The 22673-nt window shown below is 45.7% G+C and overlaps 2 protein-coding genes across 7 annotated transcripts in view; one reads left to right on the top strand and one right to left on the bottom strand.

The window, feature by feature from the left end:
* Positions 1-6608, top strand: part of CTBP2 (C-terminal binding protein 2) — a 117396-nt gene extending 110788 nt beyond the window's left edge. For all 5 annotated transcript variants that reach the window (XM_044296103.1, XM_044296101.1, XM_044296102.1 and 2 more), the window contains one exon: positions 5959-6608. The gene's annotated coding sequence lies outside the window, so the exon portion shown is untranslated. The remainder of the gene's footprint in view (positions 1-5958) is intronic.
* A 764-nt stretch (positions 6609-7372) lies between these two features.
* The window catches only part of ZRANB1 (zinc finger RANBP2-type containing 1), a 44805-nt gene continuing 29504 nt past the window's right edge, over positions 7373-22673 (bottom strand). The window contains exons 3-10 of one of the 2 annotated variants that reach the window (XM_044296106.1): positions 17121-17236; positions 16560-16713; positions 14917-14988; positions 14401-14599; positions 14059-14179; positions 12504-12633; positions 10909-11138; positions 7373-9204 (exon numbers count right to left, since the gene is read on the bottom strand). In XM_044296106.1, coding sequence (XP_044152041.1) covers positions 8986-9204; positions 10909-11138; positions 12504-12633; positions 14059-14179; positions 14401-14599; positions 14917-14988; positions 16560-16713; positions 17121-17236 — 1241 coding nt within the window. In that variant the 3' untranslated portion in view covers positions 7373-8985. Of the gene's footprint in view, positions 9205-10908; positions 11139-12503; positions 12634-14058; positions 14180-14400; positions 14600-14916; positions 14989-16559; positions 16714-17048; positions 17237-22673 lie in introns of both variants that reach the window. The other variant, XM_044296105.1, reaches the window with a different exon arrangement.

The following is a 22673-nucleotide window of genomic DNA, read 5'->3' as shown; positions in this document are numbered from 1 at the left end:
CCTCCCTACTTTTGGATTAAGGTGGAATCAGAAATAGTTCCCTATAAATTAGGCTACTTTCACACTAGCGTTCGGGGCTCCGCTTGTGAGTTCCGTTTGAAGGCTCTCACAAGTGGCCCCGAACGGATCCATACAGCCCCAATGCATTCTGAGTGGATGCGGATCCGCTCAGAATGCATCAGTCTGGCACCGTTTGTCCTCCGCTCTGCTCAGCAGGCGGACACCTGAACGCTGCTTGCAGCGTTTTCGTGTCCGCCTGGCCGTGCGGAGCCAAACGGATCCGTCCAGACTTACAATGCAAGTCAATGGGGACAGATCCGTTTGACGTTGACACAATATGGTGCAATTTCAAACGGATCCGTCCCCCATTGACTTTCAATGTAAAGCCTGGACGGATCAGTCTGACTAACAATTAGACTTAGACTTTTTTCTAAAATATAATGCAGACGGTTCCGTTCTGAACAGATCCCATCATCTGCATTATAGAAGCGGATCAGTCTGTGCAGACACCAGACGGATCCGCTCCGAACGCAAGTGTGAAAGTAGCCTAACAGGTATTTGGGCGTTTCTGTAGTCATGAGTAAGAACTTTGTTAGAAATGCGGAGACTATTTCTGGAGTGAGAGGATTGATGCCGACGTTGTTACCATATATTTTATACGCCTTAATAAAGAAACAAGCAACTTAAGAAACGTCCGGTGCTGGATTCATCTTTGTTTCATTATACGCTGGTAATACCAAAGACAATCATAAAAACATTGCAGGTAGATGCCATCTATGATATAGGATGTACCCCACCAGACTCCGATTCTAATATGTGATATTGTTATAAAGCACTTGTGCAATATTAATTGTACTAGATATAAAGGGCTCGACCCCTAAACATATCCACTATAAAGCATGGCCAAATAGAATGATGTCAGAGAACAACCATCCGCCAACAATAATCTCCATATAATATGGACACTTGATCAGGCTCTGACTTCACAATGGTCAGCTTAGGCTCCTTTCACACTAGCGTTCGTCGGTCCGCTCGTGAGCTCCGTTTGAAGGAGCTCACGAGCGGACCCGAACGCCTCCGTCCAGCCCTGATGCAGTCTGAATGGAGCGGATCCGCTCAGACTGCATCAGTCTGGCGGCGTTCAGCCTCCGCACGGCCAGGCGGACAGCTGAACGCTGCTTGCAGCGTTCAGCTGTCCGCCTGGCCGTGCGGAGGCGAGCGGATCCGTTCAGACTTACAATGTAAGTCAATGGGAACGGATCCGCTTGAAGATGACACCATATGGCTCAATCTTCAAGCGGATCCGTCCCCCATTGACTTTACATTGAAGGTCTGAACGGATCCGCTCAGGCATCTTGCTCACTTAGAAATTTTTCTAAGTTATGAATGCAGACGGATCCGTACTGAACGGAGCCTCCGTCTGCATTAATATGATCGGATCCGTTCAGAACGGATCCGATCAAGCGCTAGTGTGAAAGTAGCCTTAGTATGAAAGGGGATCAGCCATTATTCAGTTCGGTCCAAAGGGCGCCCAGAAGAAGCGCAGTGAAACGTACGTTGGGGTTTTCCAAGCCCCTTCCAGCTCTGTATTGGTGAGTGTTCACTTTTTATATGTGTTTTCCTTTTTTAGTTTGATTATTGTCCTTTGGACCGAACTGAATAATGGCTGATCCCCTTTCATACTAAGCTGACCATTGTGAAGTCAGAGCCTGATCAAGTGTCCATATTATATGGAGATTATTGTTGGCGGATGGTTGGTCTCTGACATCATTCTATTTGGCCATGCTTTATAGTGGATATGTTTAGGGGTCGAGCCCTTTATATCTAGTACAATTAATATTGCACAAGTGCTTTATAACAATATCACATATGTAGCATCGGAGTCTGGTGGGGTACATCCTATATCATAGATGGCATCTACCTGCAATGTTTTTATGATTGTCTTTGGTATTACCAGAGTATGTCTAGTTGTGGACACTTAATAAAGAGGTGTTTTTGTACTATATATGTGTGGAGTTTTTGAATAGGTTTTCAGCTATGTTCCCACACTGTTTGTTTTGGTATCTAATATGTTTTTGGTTATCTAATGAAGAACCGACTAAACCGTGCAGTCTACGTAGGTTTAATTAGAGCCCGCTGCAGGCCGTACGGCCAAGCGGTACTTAACCACGGCACACCCTCGTCGCAACTGCACCCTGTGATCATACTCCAAAACAGGACTATCTGCTGCCCAGAAGCTAGGATTTTGGATACCATATCAACAATGCTTTCACAAGATCATCGAGCCCCCAGCTCCCCTTTTACTGGCCAAATATTGGAACGAGCTAGTGCAGCTCTCTAGAACTGTGGCCCCTAAAGTGAAGAGAGGGCACCTAGCAGTGTACATGGGCAGCATGGCTTCTATGGGAGTTCTGAAAAGCGCTGAGCGAGCACTTGCACAGTGCACCCGCATTCACTTTGGGGGCCCGCACCTATGGGACATTGGTGGTATATCCTAGCAATAATGCCACCAAAGTGTGACATGGGCCAACCACTGAGGTGAGATCTTCATCACCACAACCCCATGATTTTCCTATAAGGAATAAGTGGCAGGAGCCATGCCTCACACAGCCGTTTCCTCCATAGGGAAAATAATGAGTGACGGTATTGCCACAATTTTACGAGCAGTCAAAAGTCACCATGGAGCTCTTACCTAATACAGTTCACAGCTGAGGGTTTGGCATACTGTGTAACTCACGTGTTTAGCTCATTTCAGCGAGCAAATTTCTACCAGTGCAGGGAAAATGTATTAACCTGAATTCTGGGCTGACATTGTGCATTTTAGAGACAAAACCTCCGCTGTAAAAAGTACCAGCTCTTCACAGGTTGTCAGGTTTTAGAGTTAAGCAAGGAATATTACAAGATGGTAGAACAAGTCATTATATAACAATCTGTATCTACACCAGTCTAACGTAACCACTGATCCATATAGATTCAGTTTACAGGACTTTGCTGACCCCATGTGGCCGATTGTGTTACTGCAGCATTCATTTCCAAAAATTCTATAACTATTTGGCAGGCAAGTGAATATCGCATCCACATTCTTCAAACATTTCCTTTTATTAGGGTTGGCAAAAAGTCTTCACTACAGTCTAAGAATATCTGGTATATAAGATCCGGTTCACAAGTTCAGGACAGAGTTCTCTTCAAGGCTTTCTCCAAAGCTGGCACCCTCAAACTGCAGCCCTCCAGCTGTTGCAAAACTACAACTCCCACAATGCCCTGCTGTAGGCTGATACAGACATACAGATACGGACAGCACACAAAAGACATCCATGTGCAGTCCATTTTTTTTTAAAATATTTTTTTGAAGCCCCATAGAAATGAACGTGCGAGTGTAATCCACACAGCCGTGTGCATGACACCTTGTGTATATTCTGATAGATGTCGTGCATCTTCCAACTATGAATTCAAATCATCACACCCTATAATGGGGCAAAATTAGTAATGTGATTGTGCCCAGATAGTGTCGTACAATGCTCCAATCTGACCTACAATGGTGCAGATTTACTAATCCTGTGTTGGCAGACAATGTAAACTTCAATTGCCCGTCTTGCATGGTGGATGATAAATGTGGTGCATCTTTATACAATTGGATAGGTTTACACCATGCATTGGTTGGTCTATATTGTACCAGCAAACTTTCGGTGCATGTTAAGTCCCATCTCCGTGCTGAATGAGGTGCAAAAATTGTCCAGTGTATTTAGTCCACGAAACACTCCATGCGACAGCCGTACCTCCTGGGACTAAACGCTGCTCCAGTGACATGAACTCACAGCATTATAATGATCCTACTTTCACACTTGCGTTTGGTGCGGATCCGTTCAGATAATACAACAGTCTGCATCCATTCAGAACGGATCTGTTTGTATTATCCATAACATAGGCCAAGACGGATCCGTCTTGAACACCATTGAAAGTCAAAGGAGGACGGATCCGTTTTCTATTGTGTCAGAGAAAACGGATCCATCCCCATTGACTTATATTGTAAGTCAGGACGGATCCGTTTGGCTCAGTTTCGTCAGACGGACACAAAAATGCTGCAAGCAGCGTTTTGGTGTCCGTCTCCAAAGCAGAATGGAGACAGGAACGGGGGATAACTGACGCATTCTGAGCAGATCCTTTTCCATTCAGATTGCATTAGGGTAAAACTGATCCAAATTGGACCGCTTGTGAGAGCCCTGAAAGGATCTCACAAACGGAAAGCCAAAACGCCAGCGTGAAAGTAGCCTAATAATGCTGTATGTTCCTGCCAGACTGACAAATTTATGAGTGTACAATTCAGGGAAGCAAAAATTAGGCATTTTCCTTAGTAAACCTCCTCCTATGCCACATCAAGTTTTACACCTATTTGTGAAGAAAATGTGCCACTAAGAATAATCTGCTGTCAAATGGACGAGGCTTAAAATACGACAAAATGTGCCAAAATGATGGCACAAAGTAGTCCAACCAGTAGTTGGTGTAAAAGTTAGACAAAGGTGTCTAGCCCTGCCCCAGATTCATCATTCAGCTGGGCCCCTGTGATAAACTGTTTACACCGTCTATATATTAGACAGAATTAGCAAATCTACTCCATTGTGAAAAAAATACCGACCCACAATTCTGCGGTCGGCTCCCCTAAGTGTTTCCGTTACGGTGAATGTTTCCTACAGCTGCTGGTCTCATAGTGTAGTGTACATGGGCTCAAAGTACTCTTCTCATTATCAGACCCAATTCGTGTTAAGCGAAGAGAGCTTCGGATGCTTCATCCAAAGTCGCTTTGTTCAAAACTTCAGAATACTGTACGGAGATCCGTCTCTGTACAGTATTAGAATGTACGGGCTCCGATGAGCCGAAGTTAGCTATTCGCAAAGACACGCGTGACTTCATTGAATAACTTCGGTAGTTGATTTTAAAGTGGGAAAACCATTTTAAAACTTGAAACCGAACTGAGCTTTAGTTCCGAGGTACTAGTCGGAACCGAAGCAGAGTTCCGTTTCAAGTTTTACAGTGGTTTTTGTCTTTAAAAATCAACATACCGAAGTTATTTAACAAAGTCACGTGCGACTTCATGAATAACTAACTTCGGCTGATCGGAGCCCAAACATTCTAATACTGTACAGAGAACAACCTGCGTACAGCAGCATTATTCGAAGTTTTTAACAATGCGACCGGATAAGCATCTGAAGATCACTTTGCTCAACACTAGACAATCAATAAACCAGGCTGATGGCAACATACAATGGGGGTCATTCACCAAGCACACTTTTTTGGCAGGACCCAAAAGTGCAAGGCCCTGTTTTGTAACATTTTTAATGTCCATGCAACAATGTTTTGTCGCATGGCATTTTATTTTGCACCGTGCCCTCTACTGGGGTGTGGCGGGGCCAGGACTTCGGCCCAGACAAATTTAACCATCTATTCCAGTCATGCGGCTGGAATAGTTTTTACTCCAGACGCACAGACTGTCGGAGGTCTGCCTGATTTACGATGAGGAGCACGCCTCCGGCAGCACAGAGGAAACAAAGCCCACAAATGATCCCCCCACCCCAAAACTATAAAGTGCAGCTTGTGGAATAGCTCTACTACTGAAATGCACAAACCATGTTGTAAAGCACTCTTACCTACTGACCATAGAGGTTGTATGAAGCAAAAGGAGGAATTTCCGGATATTTTCACACCAAATGTCTCAGCAAAGCCCTTGGCAGCGATATAATGAAGCGATGAATGCAGATTAGTAATGAGTGCTGCTGCATTCGGTGACTAAAGCCATCAAGGGTCTACGGCTAGATGTAGACCAATCGAGGGTCCACAAGAGTCCTGCATACAAACCTACTACGTGAAAAGGATTCCTACTCATTTAATGGGGTTTATAATGAATTACTTATAAAACGGTCATGGTATAAACTTGTGTAATAGGACTTTCTCTTTTCCATACAGGTCCCTTATTGGCTCCAGCCAGCAGGAATAACTCACCCTCATCATCCCTCAGTGCCCATACCGTTCTGCAGCCTCGCTCACACAAGGGCTGCGCTGCATTTAGCAATATAAAGCGGCTCTGGCGATCGCACAGACCATTGACTGAAAAAAAAAAAAATGTTTAAAAAAAAAAAAAGGAAAGGACTGTATCGCAACTTGGGACAAAGGTGCAGCTAACAACACGGTGATCAGGTAAAGAACCAGCCGCCAGCACGCCCACAACCTACTGAGAAGCAGACACGACAGGGTACAGGAGCGAGCTCATCATCCATTCCACAATCCATAGTACAACCTGTGGAGGGATGAAGGGTTGGATACAGGAACCGACCCCGCCTGGAAGGGATCAATTCGTGTGATGTTTGTCTCTCGTCTGTCCTTATGCTCCACTGGCTCAGGAAATCTCATAAGTCTATCGTCTACATACAAAGAGACTCTACTTTGTTATTCTGAATTCCACTTTTTTTCTTCCCATTGTACCTTTAGGCCCTCCTAGAATGACTCTAGTATTCCACTTCATACTGTGTGCTCTGATTTTGACATGGACTACGAATTCAGGCGATGGGACAGACATGGCCCGCTCACTTTGAAGTAAAATAAAAATTTTAACAGATGTGGCCCCGACTGTCCTCCTGCATGTGCTCCAGATGCAATGTGGTGATTTGTATTAAACCAGAGGGGGGCGCTACTTCTAACAGGAACTATGATTCTAGGAAAGGATTAAGAATATTTTCTTGCCTGCCTTTCCTGGCTTATGCTCCAATGTTGGCTATATGCGACAATAAATGGAGGCCGTGAAGCAGGATTGTGGTGGCTAAAGAACTACAACTCCAAGCAAGTCCATATACACCGAGGTGGGAGTCGTAGGATCTCCTTCTGTTAGGTCTCACTGGACTCTTGGCAAACAAACACGTTGGCCTTATGCACATGACCGTATGCATTTGGCGGTCCGTGTTGCATCCGCATTTTCTGCAGACCCATTGACTTCATCCACATTTTGTAAACAAGTATGTGACATCTTATCTTTTTGCGGAGCGGACATACGGATGCAGAAAGCGCACAGATCATCTGTGTGCTTTCGGCATCCATATGTCCGTTCTGCAAAAAGATAGAATGCCTAAAAAAAAAGACCAACCATGCAACCTTTGAAAACAACGGGACGGCACAAGGACCGCATCCGTATTTTGCGGACCAGGAAACGGATACGGTCGTGTATGTGAGGCTTTGTAACCATATTGCTGGAGACTGTGCGACTAGGACAGGCTCCCTTTGCGTTGTAGCATCTTGTGTTGTATTTTATTCTTACTGCACCCCCAAAGCGCCAGTCAGTGGAAGAGACCAAAACCCATCTTAAAATTAAAAAAACAGGATTTAAAGGGATTGTGCCACCATTACATTTTATTTTAATATAATTCAGCATGAAAAACAAGTTACTTTTGTAATTTACTTTCTTTTAGAAAAAATGATCCCATTGTGAGATATTTTCTTTCCTTCATTATAACAGCGCCCCCTTAGTGTCTAGTCTGTGTAGTGCATGTTCACCTGCTTAGGTGGTCGCACGTGCTCCGTTCCATCCTTCAACTGCTGCCAGCCGTATCTACTGTTAGAAGCAGTGACAGTTGCAGAGAGGACTTGCCCCCTGAGCTGATAGGGAAAGAGCTGCAGCAGAAAGGACACATCTCCGAAGCTGCCAACCTGAAGAGAATCTAGCAGAACAATTGGAGCAATGGGGAGATCTCTGGATCCATGTGAGGTACAGGGCTGGTTCTAGCTTTGTTAGAAAGAGGTTGCCATGTCCTATATGTCGTCTGATTTTTCATTTTTTACATCACTTATGGCAGAACCCCTTTAACAAGTCAGGAGGGAGGTGTGTCAAGGGGGCCTATATAATAGTTTGGGGGGGTGCCCATTGGAAAGTTGTTACTGAATTGCATGCAGTAATCTGGTGTAATAGGACATCTTGCTAAATGTAATGGATCTAAAAAGGGACCTTTCCTAGTGACAAGCTCCTTGTAACAAGGGTTAAAGCCTTCCAGACCAAGGTAAGTACAAAGTGACACAGAAAGCAGTGCGAGATGTTCACAGCAAGACTATGTATTTGTGCCACATTCGCAATCAAGTCCAAGCTGGAAAACTGCACACATTCGCTTTAGAGCCTAATTCCTGCATGTGAAGATGGGGGGACAAATAAATATATCTCTCCGAAAAGGCCAACAAAAATACTCGGGCGCCATGGAAGAAATTATGAAGCAAAAGGCCAATATCAGAGGGGGGGGCTAAACAAAAACAAGTCTCCAACTTTTCTCCCCTAAGCTAAATTTCAATACCACAAAACATAAAAGGAAACTAAAAACAAAAATAGATACGGCCCAACGTTGGGGACCATCATTGCTTGTGCAGAAAGGCAGGCCGCGTACAAGAGCCTTCGTTTTGTGTTCTAGCCACTGGTTTAGGGGGATCGTAAAAAAACAAAAATTATAATATATATGATTAACCCCTTGTTTGCTGGAGACAGGCACAAGCCTTTTGTTTGTAACTGTGCAATATATGAATTTTGGCCTGTCCAGTAACGCCGGGGTTAAAATCAAGTGGTGAGCAATAAAAAATAAAAATAAAAAAGTCAAGGGAAAAAAGGGTCAGGAACTAGGGGAAAGCAAAAAGTGACCAGCCCATTATGCTTGTGGGCTGACCATAGGATTTTCACCTTCAAAGTACTCTCCCCCCACCATTGCACAACACATGCATTATACGCCAAGATTTACAACCCAGAGGAGGAGGGAGAGGCAAAATGAGAAACAGTGTCCAGTCTCAATGACAAGGATGTCTTCTTCAGAGCTACAGGTGCCATTTCCTCAGAAGTAGGTGGGCTCGAGCATTTCTCCCTGTGTCAGGCCTCAAGCAGTTGAGGCAGGGTCCCATTACCTCAGGTCCCAGTCATGACCCACATCTTGTGCGGTTCAGACATTATGCCTTCAACGCTAGAGCTTCTTCTCACTCGTCCTCGTCTTCTTCATCTTCCTCTCCGTCAGATAGTGCCGTACAGGGGCGGATCTGACGATAACCATCTAGCCATTTTTCCACCATCTGAGTCACTAGGGGGTGGTTACGACGGCGCGAGCTTTTCTGCATGGCTACTAACACACCGCCTTCAGTCACACAACAGTCCAACCATTCTCGTAGGAGCTTTTCCTGCTGGTCCTCATTGCCGAGCTGAAAGACAAGAAACACTATGTGAAACCACCTTTAGATGTGACGGAACAGCAGATGTTGTACATATCAGTGAAGGGCAAGAACAGGGGGATAAAAATACTGATACTTCACTAAGGTCGGGTTCACATCACCGTTATTTTTTCGTTCTTTTGATCCGCCAGAAGAACAGAAATATAAAAAGAGAAAACAGATGCTGTAAAAACGGATCCTGTGCATCAGTTATGCACATTGGGTAGTCATTTGAGCCATTTCCATCTAAGATCCGTTATTTTTAGCAAAAATAAATAAATTTTAAAAAAAGTCCTGCAAGCATTAAATTAACGGATCTCAGACGGAAATGGCTCAAATGAATGCCCAATGTGCATAACTGATGCACAGGATCCGTTTTTCTCTTCATTTTTCTGTTCTTCTGATGGACCAGAAGAGCGGAAAAATAAACTGATGTGAACACTGCCTAAGATGAACACAGAACATTAAAAGGTTTCTACCACTTCGTTTTCACATAATCAGGTGTCAGACGCTAGCGATCCGCTAGTGTCTGCTCTGCCAAACAATCCTAATGTAATAGCTTTTGGAGCAGCCGTTTCGCTAAAAAAAGAACTTATATTGATATGCTAATGTCCCTCCAGCCCGCCCATCTCCGGAATGCGATCAAGCGGACGAATTCTCGCGCATGCGCCGTGCGCGTCTGTATTCGGCGCATGCGCAGTGAATGTCCGACCGCTTCCCTGCTCAGACATCTCCATTGCGTCTGCGCCGATGACATCATAGTGCTCCGAGGAACGGGCGCAGTGGAGATGTCTGAGCAGGGAAGCGGTCGGACATTCTCGTGCATGCGCCGTGCGCGTCTGTATTCGGCGCATGCGCAGTGAATTCGTCCGCTTGGTCGCATTCCGGAGGAGATGTGCGTGCTGGTGGGACGCGCTGGGCGGCGGCATTTTGTGAAGGTAGACCGATCCTCTAGGTGCTAATGATTCTCCCCCCCCCCATAGCACCTAGAGGATCGGTCTACCTTCACAAAATGCCGCCGCCCAGCGCGTCCCACCAGCACGCCCATCTCCTCCGGAATGCGATCAAGCGGACGAATTCACTGCGCATGCGCCGAATACAGACGCGCACGGCGCATGCGCGAGAATGTCCGACTGCTTCCCTGCTCAGACATCTCCACTGCGCCCGTTCCTCGGAGCACTATGATGTCATCGGCGCAGACGCAATGGAGATGTCTGAGCAGGGAAGCGGTCGGACATTCACTGCGCATGCGCCGAATACATACGCGCACGGCGCATGCGCGAGAATTCGTCCGCTTGATCGCATTCCGGAGGAGATGGGCGGGCTGGAGGGACGCGCTGGGCGGCGGCATTTTGTGAAGGTAGAACGATCCTCTAGGTGCTAATGACGCCCCCATAGCACCTAGAGGGTCATTAGCATATCAATACAAGTTCTTTTTTTAGCGAAACGGCTGCCCCAAAAGCTATTATATTAGGATTGTTTGGCAGAGCAGACACTAGCGGATCGCTAGTGTCTGACACCTAATTATGTGAAAACAAAGTGGTAGAAACCCTTTAAAGCAGATCTGTCATCAGACATAAAAGCTTTCAGAGTAAAGCAGACTGCCATTGTAAGGCTCACTCACACATATAATAATGGTATTAATGCATGAACAAGCCCCAAACGTGCAATGAAATGAATACAGTGACTTCTTACCTCTTGCGCCGACAGGAAGTGAGTGTGCAGGAGCTTTCTCTCGCTGTCCACCAGAGGCAGAAATGTAACCGTTACGTCATCGTCTGTGTTTAGATTTGCACCAGCCCCACGATTGTCATAGCCATCATTCTCCATTGCTACCAAGGCTGAGAAGTGTCCCCTCGTATAGCCCAAAGCAATTGGGCTTTTCCAGCAGAAACTCTGCTCCCACAGAAGTGGCAAGTACACTCCTGAAAAAGAAAGTAGCCACGTCCAGGTAACCTGCTACAAGCACAATACACGGATTTCCATGGTGTCACCTTTGAAAGGCATCATTTCACACAACTCCCATGTCTATTTGACTCAGACTTTGTTGAATACACCAGTCGCCATTAATTGAAAGTCTGTTAGACCTGCAGCTTTGGTAAAGCCACAGATACTCCTGTTACTTGGGTACCTGTATAGGGCGTAGTGTGGATTTATTAATAGCTTATAGGATCTTTAGTACTTTCCAAATTTTGAGGCTTTAATGGGGTTATCCCACAGAAAATGATTCATCACCATGCCACAGTAGATTATATATACCAGACAACACATATACTAGACTGAGAACAAGATGTCCCAGACTGAATGGAGTGGTAATGCACATGTCAGTCCACCACTCCATTCAATTCTAAGGTACTGACCGTGCGCTGTGGATAGCCGATGAATTTTCTAGAGATAACCCCTTTAATTAATTAGTTAAAACACAATGAACAATGTGGTGAAATACATCCGTCAGGGCCCGGTGATGAAGCAGTTACAAGGATTTGTCGCGGTGTGGTCTATATAAAGGTTGTGGCAAGACTCCAATGGCGCCATGATGTCTGAGTCAAGTACTTTACACTTTCTATTATTTAAAGGGAACCTGTCAAATCAAAAATGGATCTACACCCGCCAGCAGTACCTCATAGTAGCCTGCAGCCTGTTAATAATCATATGTTTTATCCTGTTGTCCGATGGTGCGCAAGTTAAAAAAACACAGTTTTATTCTCCATCAGCGCTATAGTGCCGGCCAGCTTGAAGTCAAGGGCTCAGTGGCCTCCTTGCTTCAAGCCAAGGTAACCACATCCCCTAACCGTCCCCTCTTGCCTGAGAGTGACAGCCTGCAGTGCAGCAGCGATTCTCCAAGTCTTGCGCATGAGCTCTGTAGTAATAAGCCATCCCATCTCCTGCTGCCGCTGTTAACCGCGCGAGACTTTGAGAATCGCGGCCGCACTGCAGGCTGTCACTCTCAGGCAAGAGGGGACGGTTAGGGAGCGTGGTTACCTTGACTTGAAGCAAGGAGGCCGCTGAGCCCTTGACTTCAAGCTGGCCGGCACTATAGCGCTGATGGAGAATAAAACTGTGTTTTTTTTTTTTTACTTACGCAGCATCGGACAACAACATGAAGCATATAATTATTAACAGGCTGCGGGCAACTAATGAGGCACGGCTGGCGGGTGTAGATGCATTTTTGAGGTGCCAGGTTACCTTTAAGTTTAGACGATGGCTTGGGAGTTCAGATAAAATGCAGTTTTGAATGTACAGAAGTGTATGAAGATCCCAGACCATGTGTACATAGTCATTGGTTATACCTTGAAAACGAGTGTATCCCAATGTCTCCCCGCGGAAGCTCTTGTAATATTTCACGCCATACACTATGATTGGTCTTCGGAGAATATGCGCAAGAACAAAGATGTGCGTTTGTTCCAGGCTGGCCCCTGGCTACATCACAGGAGAGACAACATACAGGGTTAATAAGCTACACCAAATAATTCATAGGAGAGACAAACATCAAAAGGTTCTCGCGGGACACAAACGGGTGCAATTACTAAAATCCATGTAATGGAACAATGTCCCTAGCAACTGCATCAGAAAGATGGCAGTAATGGTTTAGAATACAGGCCTCCTATTGCATTTAAAAGTCAAATGCTATTTTTAATATAAGGAAAGTGTCGACACCAAATGGGACCAGCCTTTACACTAGACAGAGAAAAAAATTATAAAAATAAATAAATAAAAAGTCTTTGCTCTGGCTACCTGCAGTCACCACTAGAAGGAGCTCTTGAGCTTTCCACAATGTCACAGGTTGAACTCCATAATAAGGCGGTACATAGAAAGCTCCCTCTAGTGGCAGTTGTAGGTAACCAGGTGTGTACAGGTGATGTATGGTATTCTAGCTCAGGGATCAGCAACCTCCGGCACTCCAGCTGTTAAACTACAACTCCCAGAATGCTTCAATCACTTCTAAGGGATTAAGAAGGACAGACAAGCATGTAGTTTCAAAACAGCTGGAGTGCCAAAGGTTGCTGACACAAGCAGTGGGCAGGTGTGGTTATGTTCCTGACAAACCACTAGTAGGAATAATTGTTGGCATATGAAGTTTGAGAAAATGTGGTCCCATCACCAGTGAGTCAATATACAGCACACAAAGTGGGATACACAATGGGGAGCTTCATAAATAGGATGGGAACCATTTCCAGACAAGTCAAGTGCCTGAGCCAAGACCCGCACGGATCTCAATGATCAAAAAGGGTTGTCCACAGGATTTTTTTTATTTTATTTTTTGATAATTGGCAGAACGGTTTAAAATAAAAAAATATTTAAGGCCCCATGCATACGCCCGTGTTCAGTGGCCGAGATCAGTCCGTGGTAACGCGGCCTGGATTCCTGCTGAGAGCAGGAGCGCACGGCGTCATTGGTTGCTATGACGCCGTGCACTTCATGCCGCCGCTGCACTACAGTAATACACTCGTATCAACAGGTATCCAGGCCGTGTTACCACGGACTGCTCGTGGCCATGGAACACGGCCGTGTGCATGAGGCCTTAGAAACATTTCTCCTATCACCGATCCCCAGCTGCAACCATTCCAAAATTTACCAGGTTGCCAGCTCAGCACACAACAAATGTCCGGAGGTGCCCGCCCATCCAATCACTGGCTGTAGCAGGTGGGCACCTCCTGCCATTTCCTGTGTCATTGAGAGCAGGACCAAAAAGCAGCAATGGGAAACTGATGAGGTGAGCAATGCTACTTCCATATTTTTAACCCCCTTTAAGGGGCTGTTGCATTCTACATCAGGTGTAACTCACTGGAACATCGGAGATTTCTGAGCCATGTTTATTGCACATGGATTATTTCCTTCACTTACCTGGCTTGCTAACGAGAGAATAAAAGCCCAGTCTTCCTGCCATTGTTCCTCTCTTAGAGAGAAGTGTAGTCCAAAGCTCTGCGAGTACCAAGACTCCCACTCCTTCCAGCGGCTGTAAAACCTGAATACAAAAGGGCACAAATGGAGCCATGAATAAACCCGCTGGGCGAGTCCGTGAACAATCATCTACATCTGCTGTGTAGCGTAACAAACAATATTGCAAGATGCAGAGGCAGCAGATAAATCCGACTTTCACCAAGGAAAATTTTAAGGAAACAAAAAACAAAGGCAGCTTTAAAGTGAGCTGCAAATGAAAGCCTTAAGGGGTTTCCGCACTCTTACCAGTGGGAGCAGTCATGGAGGCTGTCATGCAGAGCCTTCCTTAGCACCGAGTCTTTGTCGTAGATGCCCCAGGTGGCTTGTAGTACAGAGTCCAGTAGGCAGTCACCTGCAGTGCGGTTCCAAAGTGCATAAAGTCTGCTGTCCAGACGGGTCCCCAGCTCAAGTGACCAGTTAATAATAGGAGATTCCTCCTCCAGCTCTGAAATGGAGCACGCAGATGTGAGATGAATAATTCAGCACAGGGTTAGAGGGAACGTCTGTAAGGCTAGGTTCACATTAGCATCAAGAACTCTGGCAGCCTGTTTCGGCATAAACACTAGCTGGACAATAACCGCTGCATGCAGCAGTATGAGTCAGGCCAAAAGCTGACATTTATGCCAGAAAGTGGAGCTGGATCCCACTGTAGTCATGGCATGAACCAGCTATGCCAGATATGGTGAATTCCCGCAGGCTGTTCCTCTGCTGGGATTTCATTACGTTACTGGGAACGAAGCCTAAAGCGAGCATAAGACTTGCCTTTCTGAACGTCCCGGTCCAAGACTTCATCAAACAGTTTCTCCTGAACAGAGGGAGGAAGATCCTCTATGTCTGCAGACAGAAAAGTCAATAATGAATCAGCAGCACAATCACCTACTATACGGTATTACACCGGTTATGCAGCAGTGCAGTGCCTCAAAGCAGACAAACCTCACTGTGATATAGCAACTCTATAAATCACCCTTGGTGACCGTGATTAATATATGGATATAGCGAGTTGTACTTGTGAATCCCATCATTTTGGGGGTAAAATAATGTATTAGAAAACGTTGGAATGGGGGGAAAAAAAAAAAAAAAAAAAAAAAAAAAAAAAAAAAGCTATTCTGCTGTTTTTTGGGTTTTGCTTCATTCACTGCGCATTATCAAATTTGTGTGTTTGTTTTTCAATACTCTCGTGGAAATTGACAGCCATAACTTTTTTATATTTCTGTCAATACAGCTATTTGCAGGTTTGTATTTTTGCAGAATGAACTGTAATGTTCATTGGCACCGTTTTGATGTACACCGAATTTGCTATATGGAGTGTTGAGCAACAAGGCTGAAGAGGATAGCTCTCTACATTTAGGAAAATGTACTCTTCCAGGTATAGACATCCTGCAAAAAAAACACTGGTGGAGATTTATCAAGACCAGTGCTTTCTGTGCTGGTATTGATAGCCCCCTGTATTGTATACGACCTCATCATAAATTAGGCGCATACTCAGGCAATACAGGAGCTATCAATACTAGCACAGAAAGCACTGGTCTTGATAAATCTCCACCAGTGTGGTTTTTTTGCGGGATGTCTATACCTGGAAGAGTTTTTCCTAAATGCAGAAAGCCATCCTCTTCAACCTTGTTGCTCAACACTCCATATAGCAAATTTGGTCGGTGATTTCCATCAGTGATTGAGCAAAAACCAGGTGCTGCTCTAAACACAGAACAGGAGCAGATCTTTCCCTTATAGCCTCCAATCCCCCCACCCATTATCCTCCTCCTAATATATTCCTGCATAGGCCACCAGGGATTACTATATTGGGGTTTGGACGATGAATCAATTATTAGGATTGCTGACTTTTCACACTTGGGTCCTGCATTGGAATCCATCCAGGGCTACAGCTATTAGGGCATGCTGGGAGTTGTAGTTTTGCAACAGTTGGATGGCCACAGGTTGAGCATGGTTTACACTATTCGGCTTGGGTTAGGCTGATCAGCTTAAGGGTCCATTCACACATCCGTGGTGTATTGCGGAACCGCAAATTGCAGATCCGCAATACACCGGGCCGCACATGGTCGGCACTAAATAGAGAAGTCCTACTATTGTCCACAGCTGCGGACAAGAATAAGACATGCTCTATTTTCTTGCGGAGTGTGCTCTTCGCATCCATTCTGTCCCCATAATGAATGGGTCTGCACAATTGCGGAACAGATGCGGACGTGTGAATGGAGCCTAAAGGCGTTTTCAGTATTAGAGGGGAAAAAAATAAAATAATGTCTCTATTAGAAAGTGCACCACACTTGTCTGATATTGCAGTTCATCTTACAGTGTGAACAACACCTTTAAGAAAGGAAATGACACTCTGAAAGGCAGAGAATGATGTGCGGATTGTATGCACGGCCCTGCAGTGTATGTTGGTGCCTTACCTGCGGGTAAAGTGAAAGTTACAAGGTCCGTCAGGAAGTAACAAGCAAAGTCGCCTTTCCTCTGGTGCATGGAAGCTGCGATTTCCCTCCTGATTTGCTCTGTAAGCTCTGGACACACCATGGCTGGGATACATTTGGCTGCATGCTGAGACACCTGCAGGTACAGAAGCCACATCTGAGCAAGGCAAGTACATGATACATATACACAGAGTGGAAATGGATTTATCACAATTCGCCAATAGCATGCGGCTGAACAGATATTTCTTTCATTACTCCCTTCAACTACTGTGCTACCGTCCGAGTATCACTGGATTTTATGGGGCACAGATAGCACCCATCGCAGTTCACAGGGTTTGTTTGGTCGTTGTTCTTTTCGAAAGAAGGAACGAAGAGAATGCATCAATCCAGAATCAATATTTTAGTATTAGATTACAGATGTATGACGGTGAAAGGAAGGGAGCACCAATCCAGACTATAAAAGCTGCTCACTTCTGTTAGAAGTATGGCCAGCATGTCCTGCCTCTGGAAGCGAATAGATAGGTGCACCAGAGTGTAACCCACATCAAAGGCCGACGGGCGGTTCAAAAGACGAACTTCATCGGCAGAAAGCTGCCGAGCGATGTCTCCTCCGGATGTCTTGTAAGCTTCCACGGCTGACAGGTCGCCCTCCACGACACCTGAAAGACAGGACACAGCGTTACTACAGGCAGCATGGAACAACGCAACCAAAGTTGTGAGGGTTCACTACAACCATAAAGAGGAGCAGAAGTCAGACTATCAGCGACCCTGGTCTTGGGTACAATAAAAAGCAATGCAACTAATATTTTTCCAACTTAGGCTACTTTCACATCTGCGTTTTTGCTGGATCCGTCATGAATCAGCAAAAACGCTTCCGTTACCGATAATGCAACCGGATTAGTTCAGAACAGATGCTGACGGTTGTATTATCTCTAAAATAGCAATGACGGATTGGCGCCGGATCAGTTTTCTTCTGTGTCCGATAGAGCTGTAACGATTAAACGATGTAATAGAGTCAAAAAAATCCTCGATACAATCTTCCTGCATCGAGGATTTGTTTAAATCATGTGACCACGGAGCGTGAGTGAAGTGAAGTGAAGCTTCTAACTCACCGCTCCGTGGCCTCCCTGGAGCCTCTGCTGGAGTGTCTGTTGCGGAATTACCGCGGCTCAGTTTTGGTGCGGGAGGAAGCGCAGTGTGTGCTGCGGTTCCTGGGCTGTGGCGGCTTCCTGCCGGACCCGGTCACTGTGCTGTGCGGGCACATGTACTCCTGGCCCTGTCTGCCCTGTGGAACCTGTGTGCCCAGAAAGAGCTGGCAGCACCAGGATATCACCGAGCTGCTGGAGGCCGTGAAACACCAGGAGGCATTGGCCAGGATCCGCTCCGCCAACCATAGACACAGATAGGAAGCCTGCTGCCCATACAGATCTGTGCTTGGGAAAGCTGGGGGGCAGCAGAACTAGGCTCTCCAAGGCTCCTGAATGCTCACACTATGGTACTACTGCTGTGACTGCAGGGGGGCAGTGTGGCGAGTACTGGGGAGCGGCGGGGGAAACGAAGAATGTTGGGGACTGATGGCAGGGGGTCTGAGGAAAACAGTAATTTTTTTCTTATTAGACTACTCGATTAATCGTAAAAATAATTGGTAGAATACTTGATTACTAAAGTAATAGTTTACTGCAGCCTTAGTGCCTTAGAAAACGGATCTGTCACCATTGACTTACATTGTGAGTCATGACTGATCCTTCTTGTTCCGCAATGCTTGTAGCATTTTTCCGTCCGGCATGGGAACAACGAAACGGAACAGAATGCATTGTGGTGCACTCCTTTCCGTTCAGTTTGGGGAGAAAAAAACTAAAGCGTTTACCTCCAGTACCGAGATTCTATGATGGATCTCAATACCGGAAAGGAAAAAAAGCTGATGTGAAAGTAGCCCAAGATCGCTGATAACTGCAACAATGCAAATTAGCGCTACTCCAGAAAAAGAAAACAAAAACTGTAGGTAGGCTCATGGTAGAAATAAAGAAGAAAGCAGATTGAGGGGCGCTCGTTTCACTGGTTTATTGGGGGGAGGGCAAAGTACAGGTTATCAGGAAGCAGCGTCACCAGCGAGGACTTCGTTACTCACTAACTGACATTTCTCGGATCCAATAGACACGGATAAATCAAATATTAAAGGGGTTGGTCAGTTTCTGGTTACGGTTGTCCAATGTGTCTGTAAGAGGATTATATGGCACTTACTAACATAGCCTTTGTAGAAATTCTGTGCAATTTTCAATATTTCACAAAGTATTCCCCTTTGTTTGCCAAGTCCACAGAGAGGTCCTGTCCATAAGATGGCCGCTGATGGAGGGTCATGTGACCATACACTTCACACTCCGTCTCCTCCATTCAAATAAAGGGCACCTACTCAATGGCAGTAGTAATGTAGTGGAGATGAATAGAGGAGACATCACATGGAGGCGACTTGCCTGGTCACATGACCCTCCATTAGCAGCCATCTTATGGCCAGGGCCTCTGTGTGGACAGCATGAAAGACTTTGCAAACAAAGGGGTATACCTTATAGAATTAACAACGGCTATATTGGCGAGTTCCATATAGTCATCTTACATAAGCAGTAGCCAAAAAGTGGCCGACCCCTTATACAGCTTGGGCCTCATGCACACGACCGCAAACCACAGATCGGCAAAATACAGATACCTTCCTGTGCAACCTGCACTTTTCTCACCAGGTACAGCTATTCCCCTATGTAATACGGACAAGAATAAAACATGTATAGTTTGCAGAACGTAGAGCACATCTGTGTTTTGTCCATTTTTATTATTTCTTTTTTATTTCTTTTGCAGATCCATAGAAATGAATGAGCAAAAAACGCAGATCAGACACGGCTGCAAATACGGGCCTGTACGGGATCACCTTCCACATCCACTCCCCATTTCTCTCACTACCATCAATAGAAAGGACTACCAGAATAGGACATGTTCTAGAATTTGCAAGACGGCCACAGACATGAATGTGTCAGTGTATGCTCCACCTGGACGCATGAGGCCTTGTAGGAGTCTCAGAACACGGGTCACATGTATAAAAAGACCAGAACCCAAGGCCTGGGAAATCTCCAGTAACTGCCGGGTCTCGCTGGACTGATCCGAGTGGATAACGGCCTCATACACAAGCTTGTTCTACTTCTAGGCCTCCACGTTAGAGCATTAACAGGGTATTTTGTCCTCTTTGTGGCAATTTTTTTTGGGTAAAAACGCCAACTCCAGATGTTAGCTGAAGGTCTATGGGAAATCTGAAAGGCAGAACATGCAAGTAGTTTTTTTCCTACTGGCATTTCTATAAATTAGCAGGCTTTTTTTGTCGTTCTGGCCATCTGTCAAAAGCGCAGCCTGCTGAGCTCTTGAGGTCTTCACATCACCTTCTCTACAGGGAAACGTCATGAAGAAAACGCTAGTGGTAATGGTGGATTTACACGTGCCCAAAAATCGGGGAGATTATCAGGGGCGAGTGTTCCCGCAAACACTCGTTCCCAACAGTCCGCCTGTGTAAAAAGGTGCAGCCGATCACCTGATGAAGGCACCTAAATTATTGTTTGTTTAGCAGATTGTAAGATCTAAACGGAGATCTGCTGCCCAGAAACAATGCGGCTGTATGAGGAGGAGCGACCGCTTGTTCTGATACTGTGGAGGAGATCTCTGCATGTAATACAGCTCTTCACCCCCACTGAACTACTCCTCAAGACACACTGGGGGTCACTTACAAAAACTGGCTTTTTACACCAGTCTGTTTCCCCTTAGAGCTGGTGGAGGATGCACCTAATTTATGACAACACGTGCGTCTCGCCATAAATAAGGCGCATCGTCTTGCTGTGTGCGTCCATTGTGAAAAACGACTCCACTCCATGTGCAGATGAATAGAATCTATTTCTTCCTCTCATCTGCCCGTCCAGCAGGGAGAGGCCGACAGAATCTGGTCTCCTATACATTTAATGGGATTACTGACTGGAAGTCCAGAAAATACATCTGCCACCATGATCACTACTTACTACCGCGTTCTGGTAACTGGGCACAAGGACAGGCGTCGGGAGGCAAGAAATGGAAATCTAACGGTGGAAGGTACAGCTGGCCGATCAGGAGAGACCATCGCCGGGGCAATCCTACAACATGCAAGCTCTCGGCACACATGCTGTGGAAACTATGGCGGTTTTTATTTTCTAACCAGCACCAACTCTGCCTGGTTTTCATGCAATATATGTGCATAAAAACATAACACATGGCAAACAAGCGATTCACAATAGCAACTAAATTATACAAGTGCATGAAGAATACACAAAACTGGTCTTTTAGGGTCCATTCACACGTCCGCAAAATGGGTTCGCAATTTTGCGGAACAGGTGCAGACCCATTCATTTTCAATGGGGCCGGAATGTGCTGTCCGCATCTGCATTTGCGGATACGCACTTCCGCAAAAGAATATAACATGCCCTATTCTTGTCCGCAATTGCGGATAAGATTAAGCATTTTCTATTATAGTGCCGGCGATGTGCGGTCCGCAAATTACTGAATGCACATTTCCAGTGTCCGTGTTTTGCAGATCCGTAATGTAAATGCAGAATGCAACCCCCACATGCCCAAGAACAGAGGAAAGCTGGGTGATGGACCGGGGTGGTGTGCAGTCGGGGCAGAAGGCTTCGCTAAAAATGGGGCACAGCTTCGGGAAGTGTCAAAATGGGGAAGAGCTTCCAAGAATATCCATTTAATCGATCAACGTTTCAAGATTGTAATAGCAAAATGGTTTTAGTTCAGACCTAAGGGTTCATTCACACATCCGCAAGCGTTTTGCGGTCTGAAAATTGCTGACCTGCAAAACACAGACACCGGCCATGTGAGTTTCACATTTTACGGACCGCACACGGCCGGCCCTGCAATAGAAATGTCTATTCTTGTCCGTGGCTGGACCAGAATAGGAAATGCTATATACTTTTTGCAGGGCCGCGAAAAAGGACTACGGATGCGGCCCTGTTGAAATTAACGTGTCCGCACCTGTCCCACAATGTGCGGACTCAATCATACGGACGTGTGAATGGACCTGAACAGTGATGAGAAATATGAGACAAGTACCTCCAGACCGTCTTACAGCGCTAGGAGCGTGGAAGCATGGCATCTTGGGAAGGAACAACTGCTGGACTCTTAATAAAAGGTTGTGTGACGGCATTCAGGTCTCTAACGCATTTGACAAAATTACACAAAGCAGGCGACCCCTTTTGAGGAGCACACGTGGAGGAACGGCTTCTCACTTCAAGCTGAAAATAAAGCCCCTTTAATAAGGGCAGTGCAGCACCTCTCTAACTCCACCCAATCTGACATTGGGTGCAGGGCCCGGGGTAACCATTCAATGCAAGTATCACACACGGGTCCTAGAATTGGGCAGGTGTCGAATGGTCACACTGAATGCGTCTCGCAATCATCTTTTGACGTAGATTGTGGCTCAGATTGTGAAAGGTTGCGAACTACTACTTTAGTAGATACTAGCATATTCTGCGTGTAGAGCGATATCAAAAGGGTTGGCAAAAGCCTTTGAAGGAGTTGTCCCATTTGACACATTGGTGGCATATTGCTAGGCTATGCCACCAATGGGACCCGCAACTATTTATCTCTAGCATCGAGTTCCTAAAGCATAGGATGGGGCATTCTATGGGAGTTCCGAAGAGAGCAAATCGAGAGTTATCGGTTATTTACAGAACTCTCATAGAAGTATGAAGATTACTCCACACAAGTGCGACCACCACTCCATTCACCTCTATGAGAGTTCTGGAAATAGCCGACACTTGTAGATGGAGGGTGGCTGTGCTTGTGTGCTGCGCCCTAGAGATAGGTACGGGTCCTAGAGGTGGGACCCACACCTCTCTGACAATGGTGGCATATCCTATCGGTTTGCCACCAATGTGCAAGTTGGGACACCCCCTTTAAAACCACTGATGACCAGGACTAAGGCTACTTTCACACTAGTGTTTCTATTTTCCGGTATTGAGATCTGTCATAGGGTTTTAATACCAGAAAAAAAAAAACGCTTCTGTTTAGTCCGCATTCATTGTC

Source organism: Bufo gargarizans, chromosome 6 (assembly GCF_014858855.1).
Source record: "Bufo gargarizans isolate SCDJY-AF-19 chromosome 6, ASM1485885v1, whole genome shotgun sequence".
NCBI classification, from domain to species: domain Eukaryota; kingdom Metazoa; phylum Chordata; class Amphibia; order Anura; family Bufonidae; genus Bufo; species Bufo gargarizans.
Note: the sequence above shows the minus strand (reverse complement) of the source record. Positions and strands in the feature narration are given on the sequence as shown.